A 12,240-nucleotide genomic window follows, 5' to 3' on the forward strand; every position below is an offset into this window, starting at 1 on the left:
GCATTTTCTACCAGCCACGTATTGCGTATTATCAAACTAACAAACACTGAGGAGGAAGAAGTAGCAATTGAACCCACTTATCAAGTCATTGACAAATGGGTGAGCAAGAGCCTATATCGGATGGCGAGGAACGTCGACATTGGATAGATCACTTCTCACTTTCGTTCTGGTCACGTGCCGTTAACCCGCCTAGGCAGGTCACTGTGGAGGGCATGAAGAGAAATGATGGGATGGTGATGGCTTTTCTTATGCACTGAACAAACGTAGTGAAAAGCAGTTACGCTCATTCAACCCACTATGAGATTGATATGTTTCCCATGAGAGCATTGAACTTATTTCTCCAAAGTCTAGAGCTTAATCATCAAAAACCAAGGAGCGGTTTGCATCAATGGGTGTGATCTGCTCCTCCTTCTGTCCTTTCCCATGTGCAATGAATTTGATGGATAGTTGTTCAACTTTTACTCAAGGAACAATGCTTCATGAATTAGAGTGCCTTTAATAGAAACTCACGACAACCGCCCTTTTTCGCTTCACATGTGACACAGGATGGTTTCCATCAGGTGCAGTAAAAAGTGTATGCCTCATCGAGTTTCCACTTTGCACAACTGGCTTGCTGCAGCAGAGTGTGAGGATCAGAATAACGCGTGTTTGAGGGAGAGCACTTACTAAACAGTCCCCGAAGCCAAGAACTATCTCCTCCTCATCCGAAAGATGCCCCTGTTCATCAGTGAGTTGAATGTGGTTGTAAGTTTCTGCTCTATCAAAATCTATCCAACTCTTTCTGGATCATCGTTAACCATCATTATGTTTCTAGATCTTTGTGCCGTACTCGCGCTCCGTGCATCTCTTGGATACCTTTGACGAGGTTATCCATCTGTTTCTGTGTGCAGTTGCGCAGATGAATCATTTCGAGATTCGGTATGTACTCCAAATAAATAGTGCTTGGAGGGTATTCATCACCAAGTAATATTTTCAGGTAAGGTTGGCATGGTTGCGGGTCGAACTTCCCTATCGTTCCAAAGAAACGAGGAATGACTCCAGGTTCACATATTCCTTGCTCCTTCAGCCGCTCATAGGCAGTGGGCTCAAGCACATGGATATCCAGCCCTCGATGTTTTGGCTCATAGTGCCGTCGTGGCCCTGGACGATGATGTGGCTACATATCAGGAAGAGCGATTCTTGGACCATTCGACTTACCAGCTTCATAACACATACCTGGCCGCGAACCACCACAAGACATACCACGGAATAACCAGAGGCAAAAAGCTTCCTATTCAAAGCAACTTCAGAAGGTCCGATAATTGCTAAAGTCCATCGTTACCTAGGTCCTTTGGAAGATGGGCTCCGACTTCCCATAAGAGAGTAGATCATGCGATCGAACTCGACTAATCCGAACCGGCCATCGTTGCGTGGCTGGTAACACGGTAGGTAGGCCACTTTTGGTTGTCCTATTGTGATTATTCTAAATCCTTTAGTTAGGGGTCTTCAAACAAGTTTTTCATAAAGGGGTTTGTTCTGGGCTCCTGTACTCCACACCCAGCAGTTACCAGGTAACCTTGAGGTCGGAAATCTGCCGGCTGCGGAAAAACCTGACTGCCGAAACTGACTTCGACCGCACACACATTGCAGCGCGGAATAGGCTGTGGTTCTCAAGGACGTTATTATTATTATTATTATTATTATTATTCATTATTCTTATGCAGTCAGTGACTATGAAGACTACTCTCAAGGACGTTGCAGAGCCCATATTTCGTACAATAATAGAGTAACTACTTGCCCATTGAAACACTCCTGGCTCGGGACACCGTGACCTCCCACTTCCTCTGAAAAAATATATTGGTTTTCGTTGACCTCAACCGTCCAATGCTATTCCCCTTTACTTTATCCTGGCCATTCTCTCCCATGAGTAAATTGACAGCGAGCCACAGGCAGATTCCTATTTGCCCTTTTGATCTAGTTCTGAGGTTGCGCCTTTATTCAGCGCGCTGTCTCTCATAGCATGGAGGTTTTTCTATGCCAAACAATGTTGGTACCTATCAACTAGGTTCTGGCAAGTAGCATGCTTCATGTCGAATGAGAAAACACCAGTCTTACTACCATAATCCTCATAACGCCCTGAGATATATTATCTAACTTGAGCCACCGGAAGTTCCTATACAGAAGATATAGACTACATCTTCAACAGCTTCATGATCTCATCAGCGCGCTGTGGTCCCTGGGAATATGTCGTCCCATTTCCTGCTCTTATCACCTTCCATCTCATCCTTCTAGCTTTAACAGGCTAGGTTGCTATGTTGGGTTGATGTTCTCCTCTGGCAGAGCGAGTGGACATCCGTTGTGCTATGCTGGTCAAACAAACAATAACGTTGCCAGCCGCATCATTGCATAGGAACATCCTCCAAATGTCCCATGAAGTACTGGAGGCTCGGCCACGGCAAATGGGACTATGGAAAAAAGGCCTCAGGCTCAGCAGGGGGAGTAGCCTCATCAACTCCATGGGCCCTGTGCCTGCTGGATGTCTTTCTATGAGCTAGGAGCCCAGCTAACATTATTTGCAAAGCGCCGGTATGCCTAGTGGATATAAAAACTAAGAATGGCAATACTATCCCAGAAAGCACACCCAAATTCCCATAAAGGGAGGAAGATATGTGCATGTGTGTACAACCATCGTATAAACATTTGACAAAACGCCGAGCCCCTAAACCCCGTCACATCTTGATGTGAACTGTTTCTCCGGTTTCTTTCCCACTCTTTTTTCTATTCTCAGTCCACAAACAGAGGGCTACTACTGACTCTGGAACTGGATGCGCAAGGCCTCTATGAAAACAGGGTGGCTCTCCAAGGCCGTATAACCTAAGGCCCCTTCGCCCTCCTTTCCCACGCTGTCTCTGATATTTCAATCTCACCAGGAGCACAAACTCAAGCTTCTTCTGTTTTCTTTTCTTTTTCTTTCTTCCTTTCTTTCTTTCTTTCCTTTTTTTTTTTTTTTTTTTTTTTTGCCCATCAGCTGGTAAGCGATTCAACCACGTATTCTCTCTTGAGTCTGAACTGCTAACGCACGAGAAACCCTCCAGCGTCGTTATCCAGTTTATCACCTCGCTCCCCCGTCAACCTCAAGTTTAGCGCTTCTCTGCTGTCGCTCACTTGCGAGGCTTACCTGAAGATTGCAATCTTCCCAATAGCGGTGCCTTCACGTCATTGTTGAAACAGTCCAGCTCTACTTTAGCCACTTCACCGTCGGCTCCAGAGTCCCAAAAAAAAGTCACTTGAAAACGTTTACAAGTCTGACATTTCCTATTTGGAGAACAAGAAAGGCTAAATGGATTATCGCTATACGAATACCCGCCTTACGCGATCCTCATCTCAACTTTTGGGAGCCATACGTACCCCACCGAGAGCGCATCCTCTACGCAACGTCACCACCATGGACATGGAGAATGGTATGAGAAACCTTTTCCACGTGTCCCCACGATATGGCGCTGTACAATGGCATGACTTCCAGGCTGCCGCTCAACCCGTTGTCCAAGTTTCACCGATTGATCACCCAGGATTTGTAGCGGAACAAGTTTCGTGTGCTACTCCCAAATCATCGCGTCTTTTTCCGCACATTGCGCAGGATATCCCGCGTTTGATGGGCCCTGAAGATGTTAGTCCTACGAAGCACGAGGAAAAACTCCTTTTCCGCGAAAAACAATCCATCCTTTTGGACAATCTCAGCAAATATCACTATCTTTATGACATGGAAGACATGGCCACCACTCCTCGAAACGAAGTGGGAGCCCCGCCGACTGTCAGAGTCCCTCCTAAATTCGAACGTTCTCGCCAAGGTAGACGTGAGACAGCTTCTGATCACATCCACCCTTCGTCATCGACAGCATTCAGCACCGCAAGCGAGTCGTCACAGCTTACCAGCCAGTTCTTTAGTCCACATTACATTGGGCAGACATCAGCAACTCCGCATGCTCATACTCCTTTCCACGGCAGGGGTATCCAAGATTTTTCTTATGGCTCCGCAGGCTCGTCTTCGAATTCTAGAACGTCGACTTCGACTTATATGGCAGCAGTAGCGGAACGTGCACTTGTTAGAGGTAGCCAAGTCACAGGATCCAATTTTGCTGCAAACATTACGACGGACCCCACGATCAATCATGCTTTAGCGATGACTATTTCCGACTCGAATCAGGATCCGTTTGTTTCTCAGTTTGAGCCTCGTCCACATCGCCAAACCCAAGAATTTACGGAGGAACCTTTAGCAATGTATGAGTTTCCTAGACAGGATTCAATGTTCCATACGGCCTACCCATACTATTCAACCTTCCCCTACTATGATCAAGGATACGGCATGGGCAACTATGAGAACTCTCATTATTTTCAAATGGTGCAGGCAATGATGCCGTCTAGTTTATGGGATGTTCCCATAACAGTGAATCCACCTCAATCTCACGCAGCGAACTATCCGCTCCGCGATGCTTTGACCCCGGTTCCCTGGCCCGTTACGCCCGGACCTCACGATATCCAACACGAACAACCTGGAAAGGAAAAAGAAGATGAGCCCGAATGCCAGCAATCTCGCAAGATCACCAGTATCATTCCCTCAGAACTCGCTTCCGGTATCCTGCATCCAGAGTCTAGCCCCAAGGTGGCCGAAACTCTCACCTGGTTTGCTTCTGACAACCGTGGTGAAGAGCATCTCCGTCAACAAATTCTAACAATCGCCCAAGAAGACCGTGAGCGCCGAGAGAAAGAACAAATCGACAAGGGAGAACGCCCTACAATGAATATACAGGCCGAAGCAAGCAATATCATCCTCGGACACGTCCTTGCCAATCTCCAATCATACCTGGCTGGAGACAGGGCTGAACAAGCTGAAAATTTTGCAGACTGGGGTTCCGTACCCGAGAGTGCTATCGAACCCAGAAATGGAGGCCCAGCATCCTTTTTCAACCGTAATATCTGGGGCGGTGCGGCGAGATCTAGAAGCGAAAATACTACGAAGGACTAAGACTGGTTATTCTTCAAAAAGGTTGTCATGTGAGAGATGAAAAGCACTGGTTTTCATATGTAAATCCCCTCCAAAGTTGATCCTCTTTCCACTGAATTTTGTGCACAATTCCAATGGATGATTTTGCTTTAATGGTTGCTCCCCTAAAAAGTGTAATGATAACTTCTTCTCTTCATAGCTCATTCTCACCAGCTATGTACTTTTAAGGGCAGCTTGTTCTCGTAAACAGTCATAATACTAGTCGATCAGTCCATGATGGACAATTATCTGATGTAAAGCACACTATATCCCTGACTGAATGCAGAAACCACAGGAAGATTGAATCTCCCATGGAAAAAAGAACGCAGGCATCAGATCTATGCACAAACTTAAGGAATGGTGAAGAGAAGCATTGGAGCAGAAAATAAATGATCGTAAATTCATCAGTTGCTCCAAAATATAGTAATCAAATGACACTCATGTTAGCCACCCATAAACACGCGCACACACACACACACACACACATATACACCTGTCCTCCCATGGGTATATCACTGTGGTAAGGTTTATGAGAGGAAAAGGGAGGCTTTAAAGACCATGAAATGAAAATGAAAAAGAATAGAAAGAACTAGTCTAAACGAGAAGAACAACATATCAAAAAGTTAAGGAGGAAAAAAAATAGTCCATAGCCCACAGCATATGCACTTGTATTTGATTAAATTATCACATTAAATGAGATTGGCGAAACAGCTTTCAGCAAGAAACGAGATTGACATAATTATCATAGAGGGCAGAGCATGCCATGACCATTTTATGCGGATGGAAGGCCGTGCCGACGACGGGCGAAGTGCGGCTTTGGGAGAGGAAGCTACCGTGCGGTTCGAATGAAGAGAGGTACGATCCGTCGACATTGAAAGTTTTGACTTCATGCCGGTTGGTACCACTGACGAGTCGAGTGTTAGCAAGAGAGATTTGTGTGCAACACTAGTACAACGAAATAGGAAGGGATACATACATAGAAAACACTGGGGCATGCTCGTGTACGCTCAACGTTCTTAATGTGTCCTTGGTGGCTTGAATGGTGTCAATGGAGTTATCCATTCTCAGGTCCCATAGTCTGACTTCACCATTCCGGCTCCCAGATATAAGTTCTCTTACTCCGCCTCGTTGCATGTGAACGTTTGTAATCCATTGTTTGTGCTCTCGCCAGACTTTCACCATCGCGGTGGTGGGTTTTAATCGTTGGTCGAATACTCGAACAGCGCCGTCACCGAATCCGGCAATGAAAATGTTGCCAGCAACTTGATCCGATGTTAAAGAAGTAATACAGGAGCCGGAACGAGCAGATATATCCTAAGAGTAGGTGGTTTAGCTTTCGAAGGGGGGGGAAAAAGGAAAGAAAGAAAGAAAAAAGAAAAAGAAAAAGAAAGGCTTTCCTGAGAAGAAATATACTCACATTCGTGCATACTTCAGTGGCTGCATTCCAAACACGAATGACCTTTACGTCTCCAGCGATAAGTGCCTTCCCCTGGCCCTGTTGCCAGTCTAAGACGAGGCCGGCATTTTTATTACTAGGGATTAGTTCAGGCAGCGCGCGGAAAGCAGTAATCAGCTCTATCCTCCGATCAGACTCGTAGTTGCGGAATATTTTCAAAACTCCATCAGAAGAGCCAGTCATCAAGAGAGCTTGATCGTCTTCGTTGATAAACCGAACTTCATTGATCCTTGAACCCAGTGGGTTGCCATTAGAAAACCGACTGAGCCGGGAGTTGCTTTCCCAATCCCATATGCTATAGATATGTCAGTCCTATCCAGCCGTGGGTGAAAGAAATATCAAATACCAGATAGTATCTCTATCATCAGCAACCGCGAGGTGGTCCTCGAACTGGTGGAAGCACATCTTTGCCGGTTGACTTGGATTACTCATAAGAGTTAATGCTACATCCCACCGGCCACTTCCGCCTTTATCCTTTAGCTGTTGTGTTTCGACAATTATTCTTTCATTCCGGGCGCGCCGCCATAGTCTTTGATTGTAATCAGCGCTGCCAGGTTCATCCGGCTCGTTAGGTTTCATTTGCGGCTCGCGGAAGTACTGTTGTATAAATTAGAACTTGTTGATTTATATCACGAAGAAGAAAACTTACTTCTGTCGACCATTCCAAAAAGTTGCTCTTCAGCGGGATCGATGGTTCCTTCGTTAAATCTCTGGGATTAACGCCCCTTGAAGGCGGTGTGGGTGCTTGGCCATATTGACCAGCGGAAACTGGTTGATCATTCACTTCGGGCGGTCGTGTCCATTCGGGAGGTGCACGACCGCGAGGAGTAATGGTCATACGGTTCTTAGCCATTGTTTGCCTGCCAGATGGATTAAGAGGCGATGAAGGACGCTGATCAATGGTGGCAGCCGACCCAAATGCAAGGTTTTTCAAGGATGCAGCCACGCTTGCTGTCCTCCTTAAGCTTAATGAAAGATATCCCTCCTGCTTGCTAGGGATCTGGGCCGGCGGTGTTTCCGGTCTTATTTTCTTCACCTCAACTGATTCGGAAGGCTGTGGTTTCTTAGATCGCGAACGTCTATGTAGAGCAAGAACCTCATCACGAACATCCTGAGCTAAGCTTCCCACTGGTGAATCGAAAAGAATTTTGTAGACATAGTCGACAACTACTCCGGCGTCCTGAGCTACCTCTTCCTGTGGGTCGACTGAGAGGATAAGTAGTAATTTCCAGAGGGATCCATATATTGTATTGTGAGAAACACCATGGTCGCGGAATGGTGGTGGCTGAGTATCCTTGGAGCCTGAAACAGAGTGTTTGAGAAGATGCTTTTCTTCCAAAAGTTGCTCATAACCAGTCACCAGGAACTTGTTCTGATACCTTTTCACAAAAGTGGATAAGAAGACCAGAAGTTCTCTTCGTACTAAGGCGCTTCCATCATTCCCCATCGGAACAATGGCTGTCGCAAGGTACTCTTCAACCTGTGCAACTTGGTCTGTCAAATCAGGGATACCAACGAAGCTCGTTAGAGCATGAAGCATTGCTGCTCGGACCTCTGGGACGGGGTCCATAGTGAGCTCGCAAAGCCGTGCTGGCGCGGAGCATCGGATTCCCATCCACTTTGCCTCAGCAAAATTATTCCACAACATGCTTATACAAAGGCAGCACCATTGTCGCAACAGTGGATTCTCGACATCCATCAGGTGATGAAGACAGAATTCGATCAATTCTGGCGAGAGACACACGTTTTGGCCTTGAGGGTATTCCTTGCAAAAGATGCTGATAATAAAGGCGCACATCGCCCGATGTTCACTCACATTACCCACCGGGATACCGATAGAGGGATTAAGAATGGTTATAAAGTAATGGATGCCATTATCCTTAAGCAAGTCGTTCTGAACCGTATGGTCCACTGCCATGATCCGCGCCCATATGAACACCATGACGGGTTTAAGTTCCTGCGCGGCACTCTGTAATAATTTCACCACGTACGGAAATATTCCTATGCTCAGTGCTAGATGAACCGCCCAGGGACCGAGGTCAAGAAATTTGCTCAGGAGGATCAGCGCGCGTAGCCGATGCGCCTGGCTTAATAACACCTGTAAGACAATTGGTAACTGATCTGGTGGGTTACTTTCCGTAGGTCCAGATGAGAGGTAAACTTCAAAGGCTGTGAGTTGTTCAGAAAAGAAACTTGAGTGCTGGTACTCGTAATGCCGCTTTCCCTCCTCGTGTTCAAGAAGTGCGGGTAGCTGGGAAAGGACCATCTCAACGGCAAGATCCCAACTCTGCCATAAGGGATGAGTATGTGTTTCAGGGAGTTCGGGTGAGGAGATCGGGCGACATTCATGGGTTCTCATAATCCTTTCGCTGAGAAGAAAATTTCGGAATAAAGCTGCAACCATGAGGTCTTGACGAAAAAGCTTTTTGAAAAGAGCACGAGGAAGGGTGTTCCAAGCAATGGTGTCAGTGATTGCTGTAAAGATCCAATTAAGTTCTCCGAGCGGACTTCGTCGGTCTTGCAGGCGTCCGGGAACTTTAATTTCGTCCGGCGGGACGCCACATTGCAAGGGATTCTGAAGCATGAAGTATCTAAGAGCGATCTGAATAGGGGTTGTCAAACAACAGGTAAACAGATCGGCAGGAAGGTCAGGGTTAGTTGGCAAGGATTCAGTCTTATCGCAGGCAGCAAGAAGGATGCAATCACTGTAGTTCTGAATGGGAGCATTTGCATCTTTCCTGCGAGCTTCAACATTCTCCTTTTCATGCTTTTCCACAAATTTATGGAAATTGGAGACAATGTGACCCGCATGGGAGACGTCAAAGACAAATAGGCTGGGACCTGCAAGCCAGGATTGAAGATCGTATAATGATACCGGGATATACTGTGTATAAGTTTTGTTGAACACCCAAATCTCACCGGATGGAGTTGGGAGAGGAACGCCATGGCCATTGTAGTGAAATAATACCCTCTCATCTTTCGCATTCCGTCGAAGGGATATGCAGAATTTCTTTGTTTCGTCCACTGATGGGTCTAGATACTGCTTATACCGGGTTCGGAGGCTTAGAGTCTCGTACTGCTCCTGTAGTTTCTTGCCAATCTGTTCCATCACTTTATTCTGTGCGCCACCGGATGAGGTTGGATCTACCCAACACTCTAGCTTCGCGCTGGGATTCGTCTTAACAACATCTGGAGGGTCAACGCCAATATTAAGGCAAATAGCGAGCGCAGCGGATACTGTCTTTAACCGATCCCTCATGCGCCAGTCCTGTTGTAACCAGCTTCCCGTTTGTTCCTTGGGGATTCCCCCGGTATCGTGGCGTTTCTCGTTGAAATACATATAGAAATTCTCGAAACCGATAAGTTTCACGGGAGGCTAAAGTCGTGGCAAGGGTGAGAGGGGAAGCGCAACTTACCGAATTTAATATCTTCAAGTATTCACTAGAAGTATATTCCTCTTGCCAGCCGTGCCTTAGCTCAAAATCTTCATCATCGTCTTTCTTCGCATCGTTTTCTCCATCGCTCTTAAGCCAGTGATCGCTTTTCGCTCGAACAAGAGTAGAGGTTGGCCTCGCGCTCCTCATTACTGGCTCAGCTATTCGTGCGGACGCTTGTCCCGACGCGGGAGTCGCTGTCCCAGAGGCCGAATTAGAGACATCGATGTGGCCATTCCCTTCAAAATTCACCGTCTGAGATCTATGATGGCTCAGTGCCGGAGGGCGTAATTCCGGAGTCAGAGAATCGTAACTTTCGACCTGTGGCTCGAAACTGACGCGCACAGATTTGTTCTGCACTTGGCCCTGCATTTGTTCGGCTGTCTGTGATTGAGGTTTCGCATTCATGTACATGTCTAGCTTTGGGTCTCTCATCGTAGTTCAGTGAGCCATGATGCCCACCGAAAGGCAAAAGGGAATGGGTTAAAGATTAGGCACTGCAGAGGACAAAATATATGTAGTTAGTCAAGTGCTACCGGGAGCCAAAGCGGGAAGCGGGAGCTCCATGCATGCCAGGTGAAGTCGCGTACTCCGTGCTTGAGTTAACCAGTTAACCACCCCAAATACCAGGCGGTCAGAATCCTGCCACAAAATAGGGACTGAGAATGTAACGGATGCCGTTTGCTATTACAAGTATAAAAAAATATCTTTCAGACCGCAGAGCGAAGCAACAAGTAGTGAATATGAAGTAGGTAGCGACCAAGCGGCCTTACCGTTCATCAATCCATATCATTGATTGCGTCGAGAGCTCAGTGTGACATTCGGGTGAATGATGTCGCAGCCGCGCTACGGAGTACTGAAAGGGCCCAGCCCCGCATGGCGCGCTAACCGAAGACAGACTAGTGATCATGGGCTTCGGCTAACACCGTCGCGAGCTCCCGCGAAGCCGGAGAACCCCAGAGCGCTTCTCCTATCAGCCATGCCTCTTGCAGCTCTCTGCACTCTTGGTTCAGAATGAGAGCCTTTTATTATCTTATATGTCAGCGGGATGTTGATATTTTGCGGCCACAATGTTCCTGAAACCTTCCATTGCACGCTCATTACGCGAGACCTCTCTCTCGTGAATCATGATTACCGTCACCACAAAGCCAGCTTTCTTATGATGGCTCCTGATCTTCGGTTGAGCCCACCCGAAACATATCCTTTGCTTCAATATAGGCAAAGGGTATTTCTTGTTCCTCACAGATGCTATGAGCTTGTTAAACCTTCCCACAGCTCTATGTTTTGATTAATGTTTTTGAGCCAACTTTTTCCCGACACACAAATCCTCTGGAAGAACTCCGTACACAGAGTGCTTTCTCTCCACCAGCTTTGAGCTTACATTCTTGCCCATCTTAACAGCTGGACAATCTGATCCATCAATTGTGAGTTTGGCATAGGATACTTGAGTATGATGTTGGGCGTCTACTCTATGTCATAAACGCCGCATCGCAACTATCCACTAAACATAAACTATTCCACAACGCAAATTGACAGATGAGATATTAACTGTCCAAGGCAATATAATATCAATCTATTTGATTGTTACTAGTAGACCGACCTATGTCAAATACACCCGACTTGAGTTGTGCGACTTGGCCAGAGAACACGGGTCAAGATTGTAACCTGGATGAAAGCAACTATCTTGCTGTCAAATGTGATGGAATGGGCGTAATAGATATCGTGTTTTAGGAGACCAAGACAGGCCGCAAATGGATATTGAACCCGCATCCGCACCCCTTCCAAGTCGGGACATCTATAGTCAGATGAACGGATGTCTGCAAGCCCCCGATTTTTCACGATGTATGGAGTAATATTTTCCATAATCCGCTTTTTTTTAAATTAAATATATATATATCCTCTTTGCTAAACTGAAGAATGTTAGCTTTAATATTGAACAGGGACAGATTGGCATCCTAAATATCAAGGTGAACATTCAAGATCCAGGAATAGCGACCAGATACTTTGTTGGCTTCCCTCATCCCACAAAATCCGTGCGGTTTATCCTTTGTGGGATAACAGGCATGGCCAACACCGACGTCAGTACCCATATATTCAGGTATGCCCCCACCTTGCTACAGCTTACAGAAATATCTGCCAACTAATTTTTATTTGCGTCGATGACCAGTAGTTACCGCCTCTTCCACCCAATCCCACTCCTCTTTTCGAGCCAATTATGGATAATGATGTATTGGGTATTTGGGTTGGCAAGTCGCTTTTATTTACTCCGCTTCAAATTGGAATTGTTGTTTCTGACAAAAGAAATCTCGAAATACCACCATAGTCTAAGG

At 46.4% G+C, this 12,240-nt stretch overlaps 2 protein-coding genes across 2 annotated transcripts; one reads left to right on the forward strand and one right to left on the reverse strand.

The window, feature by feature from the left end:
* Window positions 1–3,424: 3,424 nt before the first annotated feature.
* D8B26_001397 (uncharacterized protein) lies at window positions 3,425–5,002 on the forward strand (the record flags this gene model as incomplete). The annotated part of the gene is made up of 1 exon (XM_003065403.2): window positions 3,425–5,002. One exon carries the CDS (start codon window positions 3,425–3,427, stop codon window positions 5,000–5,002), a length of 1,578 nt encoding a protein of 525 aa, XP_003065449.2.
* A 732-nt stretch (window positions 5,003–5,734) lies between these two features.
* D8B26_001398 (uncharacterized protein) lies at window positions 5,735–10,506 on the reverse strand (the record flags this gene model as incomplete). Its single annotated transcript, XM_003065404.2, has 7 exons — window positions 10,501–10,506; window positions 9,893–10,407; window positions 7,126–9,825; window positions 6,823–7,073; window positions 6,438–6,771; window positions 5,997–6,334; window positions 5,735–5,924 (listed from the first exon to the last, which is right to left on the reverse strand). The coding sequence occupies exons 2-7, from the start codon at window positions 10,343–10,345 to the stop codon at window positions 5,735–5,737; spliced, it is 4,266 nt and encodes a 1,421-aa protein (XP_003065450.2). The 5' UTR covers window positions 10,346–10,407; window positions 10,501–10,506.
* Between the last annotated feature and the right edge of the window lie 1,734 nt (window positions 10,507–12,240).

The sequence above is a fragment of the Coccidioides posadasii genome, chromosome 1 (assembly GCF_018416015.2).
Source record: "Coccidioides posadasii str. Silveira chromosome 1, complete sequence".
Lineage (NCBI taxonomy): Eukaryota > Fungi > Ascomycota > Eurotiomycetes > Onygenales > Onygenaceae > Coccidioides > Coccidioides posadasii.